The sequence below is a fragment of the Mirounga angustirostris genome, unplaced genomic scaffold (genome assembly GCF_029215605.1).
Source record: "Mirounga angustirostris isolate CCGP_5_RB_7025 unplaced genomic scaffold, mMirAng1.0.hap1 SCAF_1, whole genome shotgun sequence".
Lineage (NCBI taxonomy): Eukaryota > Metazoa > Chordata > Mammalia > Carnivora > Phocidae > Mirounga > Mirounga angustirostris.
This window is the reverse complement of record NW_026991709.1, coordinates 214,566,565-214,584,521: the sequence shown is the minus strand read 5'-3', so window position 1 is coordinate 214,584,521 and position 17,957 is coordinate 214,566,565. Positions and strand designations below refer to the sequence as shown.

General features: G+C 64.3%; 1 protein-coding gene across 9 annotated transcripts; it reads right to left on the bottom strand.

Moving 5' to 3' along the window:
• Positions 1 to 5,596: 5,596 nt before the first annotated feature.
• On the bottom strand, positions 5,597 to 17,734 carry MKNK2 (MAPK interacting serine/threonine kinase 2). 9 transcript variants are annotated; one of them, XM_064574637.1, is made up of 15 exons: positions 17,562 to 17,734; positions 17,290 to 17,425; positions 13,973 to 14,060; positions 13,741 to 13,847; positions 13,559 to 13,656; positions 13,192 to 13,324; positions 11,628 to 11,707; positions 11,239 to 11,312; positions 10,845 to 10,949; positions 10,667 to 10,722; positions 10,484 to 10,579; positions 9,920 to 10,114; positions 8,889 to 9,053; positions 8,079 to 8,122; positions 5,597 to 7,803 (listed from the first exon to the last, which is right to left on the bottom strand). In XM_064574637.1, the coding sequence occupies exons 2-15, from the start codon at positions 17,338 to 17,340 to the stop codon at positions 7,566 to 7,568; spliced, it is 1,530 nt and encodes a 509-aa protein (XP_064430707.1). In that variant the 5' UTR covers positions 17,341 to 17,425; positions 17,562 to 17,734; the 3' UTR covers positions 5,597 to 7,565. The 9 variants fall into 9 exon arrangements, with proteins under 9 accessions (XP_064430707.1, XP_064430713.1, XP_045719383.1 ...); XM_064574643.1 differs by having other exon boundaries at positions 13,192 to 13,312; positions 17,562 to 17,733; XM_064574644.1 differs by having other exon boundaries at positions 7,613 to 7,803; positions 8,079 to 8,216.
• Positions 17,735 to 17,957: the final 223 nt, after the last annotated feature.

Genomic DNA, 17,957 nt, shown 5'->3' with positions numbered 1-17,957 from the left:
TGTCACCCACGTGGACTCACACCCCGTGTGGCCTTCCGTGTCTGGTTCCCTCCCTGAGCTTCGTGGGCTCGGGGTCTGTCCCCGGGACACACCATCCAGCAGAGCCCTTCCCAAATTCCTGGTCCACGGAATCATGAGCAAAATAAAATGGTTGTGTTAAGCTGGTGAGTTTGGGGATTATTAGTCAGGGAACCACACATGGAGCTCGCCCCTCTTTCCCCTGTCCTCGTTTTGTACGACGGGTCCCCACAGCAGAATGGGGTGGGTGCCATCCCATCTTTGCCACGCCTCTGGGCAGACCTAGTCTGGTCTTGAACCCCCGACATGAACCCAGCTGCAAAGCCCAGCCCTCATCAGCTCTCCTGAAACCTCACAGGATCGGTTGTGTGCATCCGGGTTAACAGAGGGAGGGCCTGGGGTGCTGGGGTCCCCCAACCCAGAGGGCTGGATGCCAAAGAGGCAAGCCTCCCGGTGACAAGAGGCTGGAGCGGGACTCACCTCCCGAGCAGTGCGCGGGAGAAGCTGCTGTGGGCAGAGACCCTGGGCTGTGCCTGGAGAACCCCCCCACCCCCCAATTGTCCGGACACCATCATCAGACCCCCCCCACCGCCCCCCGCGCAGACACAGGGCATGGAAACCTTTAATTCACTGGTGGATTTTGTACTTTATATGTTTTCCTTCTGGGAAGTGAAATAGTTGTGGCCATTTAGCAAGTATGTGCTGCTTTTATTCCAGAAAGAAAGGCAGAAGGGAGGGAGAGAGGAGTCAGGAGGGACAGACAGACAGAGACAGGCAGGCAGGGCGAGCATTCTGAGAGGCAAGGGAACGAGGCGTGCGCTCTTCAGAGCTCCGCGGCTCCAGCTGCGTACACAGCTTCTCTGCCTGTGGGCCAGGGACGTGACTGCTCCGTGCCTCGGTTTCCCCATCTGAACACCGCCTCCTCCTCCCCGCTAGCGATGCCTGCAGTACCCCACTCTGGCCCCAAATGCAGGGCGAGGAGCTCTTCTTTCCCCCTGGACTCACTGCCTCCATCCCTCACTCCAGGGTGGGGTCCCGGCGACACCCCCCAGGGGCCCCCACCACCACTGGCTGTCACGGGTGTGAACTGCGCCAGCGAAGGCAAAAGCTGTGGAAGACAAGGAGGCCCCTCTCCTGGTCCTATGACACCCCTACCCCACTCTCCGCTGCACTGTAGCGAAGCCAGTGTCCTGGTTGTGACGTTGTAACAGTGTTGCAAAATGTTACCACCTGGGGAAACTAGGCGAATCTGCAACTGTCCTGCAAAGGTTCCCGGCACAAGGGAGCGTCCCGGGGACCCAGTGTTTGGAGGCCCTCAGATTCCATGCCCCGAGAGGCCCGCGCTCCCCTCTGCTCGGTCCTGGCTCTCCCATCGGCAGCAGCCACGGGCCCGTTTCTCGCCACTGCGTGCCTGGCACCAGGCTCAAGTGAAGGGACGCTGTGGACCAGAGACTGGGCGGGGCTGAGTCACTGAGCTAATCACCTTGGGTCACAAGCTTACGTGGCCCTGGTACCTTCAGGGGCCACCTTGCACGAGCTGATACGATCCTGGCCGCGCCAAGCTCCTCCCGTGTCTCTGGGACTCTGCAACCTGAGCTGGGCAAGCACCCTGTCCCCCCTCCTCGTTGGTGTCCCAGCCTGCTGCTGCCTCACAGGGGGTCACAAAAGGGAAACGGAGTCCGGGGGCAGCTGGAGTGGTTACTGCCACATTCCACGTGGGGAAACTGAGTCTCCAGGGGGCAAATGATGGACAGGACAGAAACCCTGAAGCATCTTCCCGAGCTTGCCACAAATTCCAAACAAACCCTGTGTGGGGAAGAGGGAAATGCCCATTGACAGAGGTATGAATGCAGCCCCAGGTCGGGAACGGACAAGGTCAACGGCACCGTTCTTCCTCACGTTTGTCTTGCTTCCGTCACTCTTCCCTCGTGGGTGAGTCTGACACCGGGACAGGCAAGGGTTCCCTCTGGAGACAGGACAATTAAGGAGGGCGTCGAGCTGGGGTGGCCCACGGGAGAGCTTGCCATGGGGGTGGGTGACCGAGACAGGAGCAAAACCTGCAGAAGGCCCCAGCTCTGGGGGAGACGTCTGGGTGGCCTCACCCGACTCCTTGGGGTGATAATTTAGTCCTCGATGCATTTATTTTTTTTTTATTTTTTTTTATTTTTTTTAAAATATTTTATTTATTTATTTGAGACAGAGAGAATGAGAGAGACAGAGAGCACATGAGAGGGGGGAGGGTCAGAGGGAGAAGCAGGCTCCCTGCCGAGCAGGGAGCCCGATGCGGGACTCGATCCAGGGACTCCAGGATCATGACCTGAGCCGAAGGCAGTCGCTTAACCAACTGAGCCACCCAGGCGCCCCCCTCGATGCATTTATTGAACACTGAGCACATCCTACACAGACTCGCTCCGGTCATCTTTTTTTTTTTTTTTTTAAGATTTTATTTATTTATTTGACAGAGAGAGTGAGAGCGAGAGCAGGAACACAAGCAGGGGGAGTGGGAGAGGGAGAAGCAGGCTTCCCGCGGAGCAGGGAGCCCGATGCGGGGCTCGACCCCAGGACCCTGGGATCATGACCCGAGCCGAAGGCAGATGCTTAACGACTGAGCCACCCAGGCGCCCCTGTTACTTTGGTTTTTTTAAAGTAAATACCCCCAATGTAGGACACGAACTCGTGAGCCCAGGGTCAAAATTCGCATGCTCAGGGACGCCTGGGTGGCTCAGTCGTTAAGCGTCTGCCTTCGGCTCTGGTCAGGGTCCCAGGGTCCTGGAATTGAGCCCCGAATCAGGCTCCCTGCTCAGCAGGAAGCTTGCTTCTTCCTCTTCCACTCCCCCTGCTTGTGTTCCCTCTCTGTCAAATAAATTTTAAAAATCTTTTTTAAAAAATTGCATGCTCTACCGACTGAGCCAGTCAGACACTCCTGGCTGCATTCTTTCTTTCTCTCTCTCTCTGACAAATAAATAAATAAAACAGTGAGACACAACCAGAGAGGGAACACAAGCAGGGGGAGTGGGAGAGGGAGAAGCAGGCTTCCCGCAGAGCAAGGAGCCCGATGCGGGGCTCGATCCCAGGACCCCGGGATCATGACCTGAGCCGAAGGCAGACGCTTAACGGCTGAGCCACCCAGGCGCCCCTCTCTGGTCATCTTTTAACTTTAATCAAGGTGCAGTTCACAGAACAAATCAGTGGCATGTAGTATATTCACTGTGCTGTGTAACCATCACAGCTGTCTAATTCCAGAAAGTTCCATCACCCCAAGAGGAAACACTGTCCCGTCCCCATCAGCCATCACGCCCCACCCCAGTCTCTGACACCCACAGAGCCCCTGCCTGTCTGTGGATGCGCTTCTACTTTATTTATTTACTTATCTGAGAGAGAGAGAGAGAGAGAGAGAGAGAGAGCACGCGTGAGCATGGGGGGAGGGGCAGAGGAAGAAAGAGAATCTCAAGCAGACGCCCCGCCTGGCACAGAGCCGGATGTGGGGCTCGATCCCACAACCCTGAGATCAGGACCTGAGCCGAAATCAAGAGTCAGATGCTCAACCGACAGCACCACCCAGGCACCCCTCCTTTTATTATTTTTTTATTATTTTTAAAATACAATTTATTTTTTTTTAAAGTTTTAGCTTTACAGAAAGAATTGTGAAGATGATACCGTTCCCATAGGCCTGCCCATTTCCCTGTCATTAGCACCGAACATCAACTTGTGACCCTGCCTGTCAAGGGGAGCGCAGGGAGGACACCCCCATCTCGGTCTGGTCCTGGGATGCGCGAGGCCAGGCGGCTGTGGGGCAGCTGGCGAGCCCCAAGCCAACCTCTCCGTTGACCCAGCTGGAGCCCGTCACCAGCCTGCGAAAGGCTCCCAGTTCCTCCCGCTCTGGGATTTTCCTGCCACTCCTGGAGGAGATAGACGTGGAAGGGGCAGGATGGGCCGAGAAGAAACCACAACTCCAAGAACAAGGTGTGCCGGGTGCCGGGCCCTGGCAGGCAGGAGGAGGCTGGGAGAGGTCAGCGGTGAGGCCTGGCAGGGCCGGGCAGGGCTCGGTGCCACCTGGGAGGGCAGGAGCTTGGCGTGTGGCCCCCACTCCTCGGCCCCCACACACACGCCAGGCAGGCAAGGGACAGGGGAGGGGCCCAGAGGCACTGAGAGGGGGACTTGGCCGGGCGGGGCGGGGGGGGCGGTCCTGGAGGAGGCGGGGTAGCTGTGGGGTCTCCGCGGAGGGCTCTAGGGGGCAGCGGGACAAATGCAGGGTGGGGGCCAGGTTCAAGGGCGCTCAGGTTTTCCTTCGGGGTGCCAGGTGGGGGGAGGGTATGCTCGCGGCTGAGCCTGGCGTTCCCAGGGAGGACGGGGGTGGCCTGCGGGCCCCTGCTGCCGCAGAACATCCTAGCGCCTACGCCTGTCCAGGGAGGCCTGTCCCCGCCCAGAGAGCGCCCCTGCCTCCCCAGTCCCACGCCCAGGCTGACTCCAGGTGCTCCCGGGTCACCCACTGACACAGCCAGCCATTGGTCCTCTCTCTGGCCTCCTGGCCACTGCCCTGCCCTGGTCTGTCACCCCTCACCGGGCTGGCTGCAAGGTGACAGGAACTCACCAGGCCCTTTGGGCTGCGTCCACACTCTGCACGGTGACAAGATGGTCCTCCCAGAAATGACATCCAGTCGGGTCTGTGCCCTGCTCCAGTCCTGTGGGTGTCCATCCATCCACGCAGGGACGACGCGCAGGGACAACGGAAACAGCGCTCACGGCAGCACAACTCACAACAGCCAAAAACGGGGGAGCAAGCTCAGTGTCCGTGGACGGATGAACACATACACACGTCTCCCATGCACGGGAGCGTCCCTCGGCCGCGAGCAGGAGCGAGGCGCAGCGCCCGGGGGACGGACCCGGAGCCCACGATTCTCTGCCCCAGGGACAGACCCTGAGCCCACGCAGACGCCCCGGAAGCCCGTGCCGAATGTGGGTCGCTGGGCAGCTCAGGCGCCAGGCCACCTGCTCACACCTCACCTGGCCCCTCTCGGATCCCCGCTGGTCCGCTGAGGACTGAGGACGCCGAAGCACACAGCAGCCAGGCCGGCACCTCAACCCCCTCCCCCACCCCATTGGCTCCTGCCTCCAGGAAGCCCTCCCTGATCCGCTCCCTCCCCGCCAGGATGGGAAGTCAGCCCTGGGCTATCTGGCAGAGGCCTGCAGAGCGAGGATTCAGTGATGGCTGAGGGCCAGCCACATGGGGGAGGTGTGAATTACTAAGTCAGCAGCAGGACCACCAGAAGCTGCTCCCTTCCTCCTCCCTGAGCTTGGATCTGGGGCGCCCCGAGCCTGGCCTTGGCTGTGGGGAGGTGATGGCACAGTGTCCAAGGTCGGGCCAGCCCCGTTGCCCCCCCTTCCCTCTTGGGTTCCGCGGATTTGCCGAGCTGCCCAGCATGTCATGAGGACGAGCCCACCGGCCAGGAGCCCAGGCCCCCTGAGCAGCAAGCCAAGCCCGCTGCGCCTGTCCACGCTCCGGGCTCACGGCGTCACTGGGGACGAGAAATGGTTTGGGGCCCCTTGTTACAAAACAGAAAACCAGGACCAGGACACACAAGTTTTTATGACTTTTATTAAATCCTTACAAAACAATACAAAATTCCGGCATTGACAGTTGGTGTAAGGAAAATGAGCTGTATCGATTCACCTGGTGTGGTGGAGTTAAAGTGCTTGGGTGTTTTCCCCCCACTTTTAAAAAACTTGAGTTTTTTTTTTTTGTCTTTTTTACACATCTTAACATTGAGACGTGGCCATTCCCCTCCCGCAGGGCCGGGTGGCCTGGGAGCCAGGCGCTCATTCACAGTAACGGTTCCGACAGTCTCTCCAGCTCCCACGGCCCACGTGACATGTGGCGGGCAGAGGAAGTGGCTGTCCCACCTTTGGGAAAAAAAAAAAGCTCCTCACAGCTCCGCGTTCCAGAGTAAAACGGCCAAGGCGCCTGTGGCGGGCGGGGGTCCGTTTGTTTCTTTTTTACAAAAAGGCGGAATCCCCAGTTGCAACACGTGGGATCACTGGTGGGCACGAAGTGGGGGCGGGGGCGGCCTCCCCACCCCCCCGGGGTCTTTGGAAAGGCCAGTCCACAGATCCAGGCGGGCGGGGGGACCGGAGGGGGTGTCAGTCCCCACCAGCCACCAGAGACTGCCACAGAAACAGCATCTTGTCCCCCCCACCCGCGAGGCCCCCCAACATTCAAGTATTCAAGAACAGGGAAGGGAAGTCAACTGATGTCTTTAAAAAATTAACAAAACAGGACGAACAACTAGAAACCAGAGGGCTTTCCAGGCCCTGGCCTGCCATGGAGACCTGGCCAGACCCCAGGCCACGCTGCCTAGCCGGTGGCGGGGGGCGGGCCACAGGGACCCTCCCCGGCCAGCAGGAGCGCGTGTGCGTGGAGAAGGGGGGCCTGTATTGCATAGTGTTTCCCACCCGAGGACGAGGAGGGGCGTCGGTCTCCCCAAGCCTGGCAGGCCCCTCGACATGTGACCCCAGCGCTGAGGTGGGCAGAGGCGGGCATGGCGATTCCTGGGTGCCCGGAAGGAGGCCGTGGCAGCGGCGGCCATTTTCCTGAAGGTGGGCAGAGTCGAGACGCTGCCCTTGGGGGGTGGGGGGCTTCAGCAGGACCCCTGGGTGGGCCCTGGCTCTGAGGAGGAAGGGGCTGACAGAGCTTCCACACCAGACCCCAGGGGTGACAAGGGGCGGGACGTGGCCGTGGTCAGACTGAGCCCTGAGAAGGGGCACTCGGGTGCCCGGGGTGGGGGTCTTTGGGACCCCCACGTTGGCTGACGGGCGCCTGTCCAGCCCCTCCCACTTCCTCTGGCACCGCCCTCCTGGGTGGGCAGGGTAGGGGGCAGTGGGTGCACCCTCCCACCCCGGGTCAGCTGCAGCTTAAGGTCAAGGTTTGAGAGAGCCCCGATTGTCAGTCAGAGGGGGGAGTCCAGCTGCCTGCACCCAGGACCTCTCCTGCCGCGAGGGAGACCTGAGAAGCCCCCGCCCCACCCGGCCACCAGGGTGTCTCCCGGGTGAGGGATGAAGGAGCTGCTGTGTCACTGAGGGGAGGTGTGGGGTTGGCCCGTCCCTGAAATACTGTGAGGCTGGGGAGGGGGTGCGTCCCTGTGCCCCCAGCTCTGGAAGACGACAAACGCCTCCTCTCCTGAGTCACATAGGGCGGGGCGGGGCAGGCGGGGGACCTTCACAGTACAGGGCTGGGGAGGCAGGGACCGGGCAAGCCCAGCGACACACGTCCCCCACTCTCCTCCCCAGGCATCTGCTTTGCTTTTAACACCTTTAAAGGGGAACAAAAATGGGGGTAGGGCAGAAAAAAGGAGAAGAAAACCCAACAGCAAAAACCTCATATAAAAAGAGCCCCCCCCAACTGAGCTTAGCGCCTCGGAGTCCAGCCAGGGGAGGGCAGCCTGCTGGTCACCGGCTGGCAACAGCTTAAAAAAAATCTTTAGATTTGATGGGGGTGGGGGTGGGGGTGGGGGGAGGGGAAGGAGTGACCTATGTACAGAGGGAGCGAGGGGTCACGCGTGGTCTCCCACCAGGACCACGGGGGCCGCAGACAGGCTGGCTCGCTGCCGCCTCTGGGCCAGCTTGCTCTGAGAGGGCGGGGACAGCTGCAGGCAGCGGGAGGTAGCTCGGATGACCACGGGCGGGCCCTGCTCTGCCTCCTCGGCCGCGTCCTCCTCCCGCCGAGCCAGCTGCCGGTTCATGGCGATGGCCTCAGCCGCAAACGACGTGAGCTCTTTGGCACAGCTGTTCCTGGGGAGGGGCAGTCACGGAGAAGGTGCTCGCGGTCTCTTCGGGACCCCCGGGGGCGTGCAGTACCCTGGGGGAGGGGCTGCGGGCCCCCGGACCCCCGCCCCCACCGGGGGCCCAACCCATCACCATCACTGGTACCGGAAAACCCAAGCACTTAGGTGGCTCCCCAGCCCAACAACTTAAGGAAGCTTTCTGGTCTTTTTCAAACACCTAACGTTAACCACCCACCCCCCCGGGGTCCCTGCTCTGGGCCCCAGCCCCCACGCGGGCCTCACCTCTGCAGGACCATGGGTGTGGGCAGAGTGTTCTCTGGAGCACGCTGTAAAGCGACAGGAGGGCGGGGCTGAGGCGCAGAGCCCCGCTGCCCTCCCAGTGCCCAGATGGCTGTGACCGGGGTTCAAGGGGTGCACCTGCTAGAACGGAGTCAGGCCAGGGGGAGCAGGATGTGGCAGAAGCCCAGCAGTGGTCCATTACACCTGCTCCCCGCCCCCTCCCTTGTCTACTCATGGGTCTCCCGACGTTCCAGAAGGACACAGGTGCCCCTCCACCAGCTCGCCCTGAGATCAGGGCCCGTCTTTGCTCCCTGGGAGGCCCAGTGCCAACTTCTATTTTTGGTTAAGACCCTTGCCCTTGTGGCCTCCTTGCCCTGGGCTGGCAGCCTGGCTCGGGTGACCGCTGGCCAGAGAAATGGCAGGCTCTTCCCAGATGGGTGGGGACAGAGAGCTGGGCTGGGGTTGGCAGGCTCTGCTGGGGGTCTGTGGCCTGCCCAACACCTGGACGACCTCGGCTTGTTGCTCTGCGCAGGCGTGCCAGGCAGAAAGAGGCCCCAGTGCCTCCGGGGCACAAAGCCAAGCAATTCACTGAGCAGCAGAGCCTGCAGTCCCAACCCCTAGCTGGTAGCAGCAGGTGGATTTTCCTGCCATGCCCGTGCCCCCCCCAGACGGCCGAGACTGAGCCCCAGATCCACGCGGCAGCGGGGGAGCTGCTGCTGGCCTTTCCAAGGACTCTCGTACACCCGCTCCAAGTCACCCCAGCCCCTCGGAGGCTGTGTGGAGGCAGGAGGTCCTAGCGGGGCTCACACTCACCCCCTGCACCCAAGGGTGCTGCAGAACTTGGGCGGCGCTCAGCCTCTGCTTGGCGTCGCGGACAAGGAGCTTTGAGATGAGGTCTTTGGCAGCGAAGGAGATGTGGGCCCAATCCTTCTCAGGAAACTCGTACTTGCCCTCCTGGATGCTCTCAAACAGCATGTTCTGCGGGGCAGACGAGGAAGGGGGTGAAAGGTCCGCTGCAGGCGACTGAGTCCCCACACGGACACGTGCCAGCCGGGACCCAGAGTCGGGCACGCCAGCTTAGTAACGAGCTCTGCCAGGGGCCCGGGACCCAACCATGCGGCCTAACCCATGACCTGGACACGCTGCAGCCCCCCTCACCCCCCCCCACCGACAGCAGACTGGACGGGGGGCTGCAGCGGGCCCTGAGATCAGCTGGCAGGACGGCGGGGGGTGTGCACTCTGGGGGGCCAAACGCCTGGGAATGACGCAGGCTGCAAGGGAGAGCCGGCCTCAGCCAAGTGCTCAGTGGACTCTGCCTGGGACGGGCTGACGGGCAGCCAGGCTCCCGTGGGGCAGAGGCCACGAGGCTGGAACCCCTGTCTCTCCTCATGGCAGCTCCCTGACTCCCAACGGCTTTCTCTCAGGCCGTAGAGCCAAGAAGCCTGTGTAACCCCAGGAGAGCAGGCCAGCACTATCCTGTGGACATGCGGGACGGTGGAGACCATGATCAAGGCTGTGGCGGGATGCAGGGGTGGAGCGGATATGGTGGGGTGCAGGGGATGGGGGAAACTATGGAGTGCAGGGGGTGGCTGGGGGTCCCCGGCTGGGGGTCCCCGCAGGGTGCACGGGGCACAGGGGGCGCAGGGAGGTGCACGGGCACAGGGGGTACGGGGTGGGTGGGGGTCCCTGAGGGGTTCGGGGCACATGGGCACAGGGGTGGTGGGGGTCCCCACGGGGTTCTGGGAGCGCAGGAGGCACGCGGCACAGGGGGCGCACGGCGGTGGGTGGGGTCCCGCGGGGCGCAGGGGGCGCAGGGGGGCGCGGGGTCCGGCGCACACGCGCACCTGGCAGGCCGGGCAGGCCTCGCCACGGTCCCAGCCGCAGTCGCTGCCGCAGTGGCCCACGAAGGGCGGGTAGCCACTGAGCAGGATGTAGAGAATGACGCCCAGGCTCCAGAGGTCGCAGCGCTTGTCGTAGATGCTGGCTTCCTCACTGAAGGCCTCCACCACCTCGGGGGCCATGTACTCCGCCGAGCCGCACTGCGGGCGGGGACCGGGCGTCAGGAGCCCGCCGAGGGGGAAGGGCAGCGCCGCCAGGCCGGGACTTCCCGGCGTCACGTGAGGGCCCGAAGGCAGGGTCACCGGGGCCTCTGCGCCCAACGCCCCGCCAGGCCAATCAGAGGCGGGCCAGGGGCCCAGCCCCGCCCCTCCGCCCAATCAACAGGTGGCAGGTGCCCACCCCGCCCAGCCACCCAATCAGCGGCCAGGATCCGGCCCCGCCCCCCCCGCGGGGCCAATCAGCGGCTGTTGCTAAGCGAAACGCCCCAGCTCCGCGGCGGCGGCACCTCGAGGTTACGCAACCGCAGCCCGGGAGCGCGTCGGGGCGTGCCCGCTGCCCGCGCGCCTCACCGGGGTGAGCAGCTCCGGAGTGGAGATGGGGGAGCAGTCCCCGTTGAGTTTGATGCCGCTGCCCAGGTCGAAGTCGCAGATCTTGACGGGGGAGACCTGGGAGGGGTGCGAAGAGGCGGTGAGGCGGGGGCCCAGGCCAACCCCGCCCCGGCCGCTCGGAAGGCCGCTCCCGGGCGCCCTCACCTGGTTGGGGTGCTCGCAGAGGATGTTTTCTGGCTTTAGGTCCCTGTGGGCGATGCCTGCGGGGAGAACCAGGGGGGGAGTCACTGGGGGGAGTGCGGGCATTGTCTGGGAGTCCGGGGCAGGTGGAGCGGGCGCAAGGCTGGACACCCCCGGGGGCCACGTGGGCCCCACCACCCACCTTTGTTGTGCAGGAAGTCCAGGGCACTGGCCACGTCCTGCACGACCACGCTGGCCTCCAGCTCGTTAAAGTGCCGCCGCTTGTGGATGTGGCTCAGGATGGAGCCTGGGGCCAGGCCGTGGAGGAGGGAGAACGTGCGCAGGTCACCCGTGTGTCTCCAGGCCACCGCCCAGTAGTACCCACTTCCACCCCACAGGCACGTGCCCACTCTGGCCTCCTTGGGCTCAAAGCCTGGACAGGAAGTTCAGACCCCACAATCCCACCCCCCCCCCCCCCCCCCCCCCCCGGCCCCATGCACAGGAGGGGCAGCTCTGAAAAGTCCCTCCTGGTGGCCTGGCCCACAGCCCATTAACCACTAAGACGCAGCTGGAGGCGTCTCCCAGGCTCCACGTACCGCCCCGCATCTTCTCAAACACCAGGTAGAAGCGATCCTCCTCCTCAAAGAACTCTATCAGCTCTAGAACATTCCTGGGGCATGGGGGGTTGGACAGGCAGGAGAGGAGGGAGGCTTCTGAGGACCCTGTGCACCCACCGCCCAGCCCAGCTGGGGCCCACCCTTTCCGCCCCCACCTGCCCACAGAAGGCTCCATGGGGCCCCGGCCTGCCTCCACCTGCCTGCTGGGGACTGCGTGCGTGACGCTGGGTGTACCGCAGGAGACCCCGCACAGAGACACACACTGGGTGCTCCCGAAACGCTTGCTGGGGCTGATGAGCTGTTCGGGCCCATTCACCCACAGACAGATGGCTCAGGGCCCAGTTCTGGGGCAAGGTGGGTCACATTACCTGTGGCCCTGGCACTGATATAGCATCTCCACCTCCCGGAAAACCCGACTCCGAATGTGGCCCGGCTGCTTCTCGATGATCTAGATGGGGGTGGGGCAGGAGACGGAGCAGCTGGGTCAGCCAGACCCTCCAAAGCCCAAGGGGCCCCTACCAGAAATTTGCCCTGTGCCATGCTTCAGACCCCATTAGAGCTTAGATCTGAAGTTCTAAGAAGCTGAGCTCTCCTCCTGGGGCCCAGAATTCGCCAGAAGTCAGAACTATGGCGTCAGCACAAGCTGGGGCGGGGGGGAAGTGCAACATGTCTCCAAAGTGGCACCAGGGGAGAGACAGGCTGGACAAGAAAGCCAGAAAGAGAAAAGAGAGAGCTAGGCCTTCTCCACTCCCGACCCCACAGGCCTCAGGGGCATGTCTGTGGTTTGGGACTCCTACAAAATGCCCCTTCAGGGGTGTCAGGGTCCCTGGGACTGGGCAGCCTCCCCTCCCTGACCAGGAGACTGGTGGCCACTGCGCGGGTTCCCACACCACCCAGGGGGCTGGAGGGGCCTTGGGGTGCCTGGCTGCCAGACACACCGCCCCCGCCTGCCTCAGTGCCAAGTCCCACCTGTCCAGTTTCATGACTGTCCGGGCAGCTGCCTGGGGACCCTCAGCCCATCCAGGTGGGCCTCCTGGGACTCAGCCTCAGGAAGCCAGCTTCTGCCTCCAATCCCCGCAGGCACCCAGGAGTTCTGAGGACTGGAGGGTCCCCCAGCCACCTTCGCTCCCAGAAGTGGGGGCAGAAGGTATGTACTGGCTCTCCGGGCACCCTGGGCGCCCCCACAGCAGACCCCTCTGCAGGTTGGATCTTCAGCCCCTTCTCACTGGGCCGGCGAGGCAGGCTAGTCGCCCCCTGGCCCGGGGTTCCCTGTCCAGTGCATCGGCCTGGAGGGGGACGCGGGGTGTTCCCCCAGCTAGTTCCTGCAGCAGGCAGGCATGACGTCCACTTGCTGCCGGGGCCCAGCCTATGCACTGTGCCACCTGTCTGGGGACAAACACCTGTGCCACAGAGAGGCAGGACAACCAGACTTCCGGGCCTCCTGACACAATGCCAGCAGCCACGCTCTGCTGGAGGAGCTCTGGGCAATCTGGCTAGGACCCCTACTTCATGGAGAAAAATGTGGTCCCTCAAGAGAGGGACAGCTTTACGGGCGGTCACACAACAGTGTGAGGAAGCCAGGCTGCTCAGCAGGGTCCCGAGGAGGAAAGCACCCAGTGCAGAAAATGCTGGAGGCTAAGCATCCACTTCCCTTGCACCATCGCCCCACCCCGCTCACCAGGGAGCACCTGGTCCTCGTTCCTGGGTGGCCAGCCTCCTGGGACACCATCCCACCCAGATGCAGCATCGCCAGGGAGGACTGGAAGATTTCCCAGAACACAGGGTCACACTGCCTGGCCAAGAAACAGGTTTCCCAGACCACTTGGCCATACCGTGGGTCAGGGGCTACACAGGAACACTCAAGAGGTTCTTCCAAGACTGCCCTAATCTCCCCAAATGCCAAGCCTCCTCGGGCCCCAAGTAAAGCGTGACCTTTCCATCCTTGTGACCAACACGGAGAACCACTTTCCACTCCTGAGGAATGGCACGAGGTGAACCAGCAGACAAGAGCCAACTCTGACCGAATTCCCCAGCCGCACTGGTCCTCAGCCACCTGCGTAGGGAGCTGCCCCTTGTGGTCACTTCCTGCCCAGCCTCGGGGGCTCAGACCCGTCTGACCTAGATTCCCAGGGGTGGCCTGAGTCACTGGCCCTGGGGCCATTTTTAGACACTAGTTTTCCCCAGCTGCTGGTCCAGGGGCTCAGATGCCAGCTCCCCTCCTCCCGCCACCCTCAGCCGGTGCCGGATCCCAGGCGCTGCGGGGAGAGGTGAGGAGGGCCGTCCCGGCGCTGGCATTCACCTTGACAGCGTACTCCTGGTTGGTGATGAGGTTGACACAGGTCTGCACGCGGGCATGGGCACCCTCCCCGAGCACGTCCTCCTGGAGCTGGTAGACGTCTATGGAGCAGGGGGGGCGGATGAGAGCTGCCCAGGCCAGCCCCCGTCTCCCTCCCTCCCCCGCCCCTGCTGGTGCCCACTCACCCTCAAACCTGCCCGAGAAGCTATCGGTGGCCCGGCACCGTTTCTTCTTCTTGCCCCTCTTCTTGGCGTCCGGGATGTCGATGGGCTGGCTCGTGGGCATATCTGTACTGGGAGACCCGGAGGTGAGGCCGACCCTGCCCAGCAGGCAGCCGGCCCCTGCGGCTCCCCGGCCACGGCCCTCACCCACCCTCACCCACAGCCAGGGAAGTGCCCCTCCCGCTCAGGCCCTCACCAGGGCGGGCGGGGCGCTCCAGGCTGAAGTCAGTCTCCCCGTGATGGGTCTGGTCTAAGGAGAAGGCCAGCTCGAAAGGATTCTGCCCCTGTAGGAAAAGGAGAGGAGAGCGCTCTCAGGCCCCGCCCAGAGAGTGACCCAGCCCCCCGTGTCCACAAGTCAAGGGGAACAAAGCCTGGCTTTGCCTGACTGTGAGGAAATGGACCTTCCCCCCCCCCCAAGCCCAGGGCCCTTGGGGCGTCCAGGAAGGGGATGCAGTGCGGGGAGGGGCCGTGAGCAGGCAGAGGGCCCGGCATGAGTCACCGTGGTGCCAGGCCATGCCTCACACCTTGGTTGCTCACCCTGCAGAATGGGGACAACCTCCATAGCCCACCTGGACCTCTGGGCTGCCCGGGATCAAAGGCAGCAGGGCGGTCAGTGTGAGGGGATGAGTCACGGGCCTCCAGGCGGGGTTCCCAGCAGGGGCGGCCCTGCCTGCTTTCCCACGGCCTCCTGCGCAAGGCCCTTGCCATTCTGGCCTCAGTTTCCCCTCTGTCAAATGGGGAGCCACTGCCCTCCTGCCCACATACTGCTCCCTGTGTGGCCGCACTGTTACCGGACTGTGTCACTCCCCCAGACTCTGGAGGCTCATGAGATGGGCCTGCAAGGCCCCCGGCGGGAAAGCGGAAACACCGGGCCGCCCTCCGCCTGGCCCTGCCCAGTCCCGTTTCACCCCCAGGACACAGCCCCTTCCAGGCCCCCGCGCCCAGCTAAGAAAGCAGCCCTGGGACAGAGGGGCCCGCTGGAGGCAGCCCGCCAGCCCCCACGACTGGGGAAAGGGCGCCAGACCCTGACTAGGGAAGGAAGGCGGCTGGGGGTTGGAGAAACCATTTCGTATGCCCCACAGGATTGCTGGAAGAACTTTCTGCAGAGCAGATGGTCCAGGGTGAGGACTGATGGCCCCCAGCATGAGGTGTGAGGCCTTTGAGGCTGGGGCCCAGCCAGGTTCCCTCAGGAGTAAGCTCTAATTTCGTTCCCTGAACTCTAGTAGACTAGGTGGCCAGGGCCTCGCTGGGTGTGGGCGGCCTGTGTGCACAGGGGTGCTGCTGATGCTGGGTGACCCGGGCCCAGTCATTGCGCCTCCCTGGGCCTCAGGACAACTGGGGCTAGGCTCTGGCTGGAGGGTCATCCAGAGAAGGAAGTCCAGGAAAGCCCTAGAGAGACCCCGAGGGGCCCGCTGCCGAAGGAGCTGGGCCAGATTCCTACAGACAGGGGGCCCGGAAGCCAGGCCGGCAGCAGAGGGGAGGCAGGCAGAGGTCAGAGGGAGCGGCTGAAAACACACACAGGCCCTCCCCGCCTCCTCACCCACCCTGCAGATAGTTGCTAGGAGGCCCAGGCCAGGCAGGGCAGCGGGGAGAAGGGAGTACTCCAGCCCGCCTGCTCAGGGCTCACCCTCCAGCCCCTGGCCCTGCCTGCTGAGGGGTCCGGCCCCCGGGGGAGTCAGGCACACAGCCGTCTGATAAGACTCCTCCAGAGGCGCCAGGTTACTGCTTCCACCTGGGAGGAGGGGCTCCAGGGTAACCACATAAAGGGCTGATGACGAGGGAGGATAGACAAGAGGCTCACAGTCAGCAGCCAGCGATGTCACCTCCCAGCTACCTCACCTTGGTCTGGTGACCTCAGCCCCAGGCCTGACGGACATCTCTGGGTGACATGGGAGGAAGCTGCCCACGGCTCGTCCGACGGAGGAAGGGCGCGAGGACCCCAGGGGGCCTGCTGGGTCCCCTCACCACCCCACACGCCTGTCCCGGCCTCCAACTCGGAGGCAGAAAGGGTGGCCAAGCCACCCCCAGGGGGGAGCCAGCTCCCGTGTCCTCGCACCACGTGCAGGGGAGAACAGGGCAAGCCCCTGCACTGGCTGCGCCTCCAATTTCCTCACTTACAAAGGGGAAAGTGTGTTGGGAGATGCCTGGCAGAAGCCTGTCCCCGCTGTGCGGCTGCTGGACGGTGGGGGGGGGGAGCTGGCCCCGGCCCAAGGGAGCAACCCCAGTGTGGTGCGAGTGGAGTCCCAGAGTGGCCCGGAGGGCCGTCTCAGAGGCGAGGCTCCCCGTCCAGTGTTCTTCCCACCCGCTCAGCACTCCCAGAGTCCCACCTGGGCGCAGCCTCTGGTCCCAAGCAATGTGGGCGGGCTGGGCTTGGGGCTGGCCTCAGGCCTCCAGTCAGCAGGCCTTGGCAGGAGGCAGCTGGAACCATCCAGAAAGTTTGAGTTTGCTTTGGCCGCTGTGCTGGCCCCTCACATTGACCCTGTCTCAGCTCCTGCCCGGCCCCAGGAGGGGACAGACCGCTGCCAGTGATGTCTCAGGTCCACCCCCCTTTAGCCCAGCCCCGGACACATGGATGTGCCAAGGGTGTCGCTGCCCTGGGGGTGGGAGGGAAGCGCGGATGACAGGCATGTGGGCAGGGGTGGGGCACGCTGGCCCGAGATGCTGGCTGGACAGGCCTGGGAATTCTAACCCAAACAGTCTCAGCTTGCTCCTCCCACCCTGGTGCGCAGCGTGTCTGTGTATACACACACACACACACACGCACACACGCACGCACACTCAAGTCCTGCCTTCCCTACAGGGCAACAGGTCCCTACCCAAGGAGGCCCAGGGAAGCCATTACATAACGCGGCTGGCGGGGTGGGGCGGCCGTTGACATCACTGCGTCCCCTGAGCCAGCCCTGTGGGGCCCCAGCCCAGCACCTGCCCGCCGCCCCCCCCAGACGCGCTCATCTGAGACCAGGACTCGGCTGCAGCCATGGGGCCACCGCAGAAACTTCCCGCTCCCACAGGAAATAGCACTTGGGCCTGGAGTGTCTGGGAGGTGCAGGGCTGGGGGGCATCCAATCCACTCCCCCGTTCAGTAGACCACGTAGGAAGGCTTTGGGGCCCTGCAGCCCTACCTCGGATCCCTGGAGGAAAGACCCCACAGACTCACAGGCCCAGGGCGCTGAGGACTGGACTGCGGCCTGCTGAGCTCCCTGGCAGTGCACACCCAGCTGGGGTTTGCAGGGGACACACTGCCAGGTGCCCCCACAGGCTGCGGGCCCCAGGCCCCACTTGGGGTTCTTGGAGGAAAGACCCCAACAGTCCCCAAGGCGCTGGGGCCTGGACTGTGGCCCACTGACCTCCCCCCCCACTCAGCGCACACCCGGTTGGGGCAGCCCCAGACCCGGGGGGGGGGGGGCAGGCACGAGCCCCGGAGGGGGGGAATCCTGGGGGTGGGCTACGCGCCCCCCATCGGCCACTCGAGTGGTCCAGCCCCAGGCGACCCCAAACCCACCCGGCCCTCACCTTGAACGAACGGTGGAAGCCCTGAAGTTCGGCTGTTTTCTTCTGCACCATCTTCTGTCCGGGCCCCGCCAGCGGGGGAGGGGACGGCGGGCCCGGGGGGACGGCCCGTGGGCGGGGGGCGGCCGGGGAAGGGACCCTGCAGGCGGGAGCAGACAAAGGAGAGCGTGAGTGGCTGCGGCCAGCGCGCCGGGAGCCCGGGCCGGCGAGGCTCCGCGGGGCCCGATCCCCGAGACCGGGTCGGGGCCGGGCCAGGGTCGCCGGGCCGCACTCACCGGGGTCGGGCTCGGGCCGGGGCCGCAGTGCTGCCGCCGCCGCCGCCGCCGCCCGAGACACGCAGCCCGGACCCCGCTGCGCGGACCGCGCGGGGAACAGCGCCGCCGCCGCCGCCACCACCGCGGACTCCTCTGCCTGGGCCGCCGCCACCGCCGCCGAGAGGAGCCGGGCGCGCCGCCCCGCCGCCGCCTTTATAGGCCAGGCTTCGCCCCGCCCCGTACGCCTGCCCCGCCCCGCCTGCCCCGCCCACACGCGCACAGCGGGAGCGAGGCTGGAGGGCCCTCCGGGCCAAGTGCGGCTGCGCACTCGGGCCGTGAGGGGTGTCCACGCGCCTGCGCGGTGAGGTGCGCGGGGCTCCAGGAGAAGGACCTGGGGGGGTTGCTGACGGTTGCTGG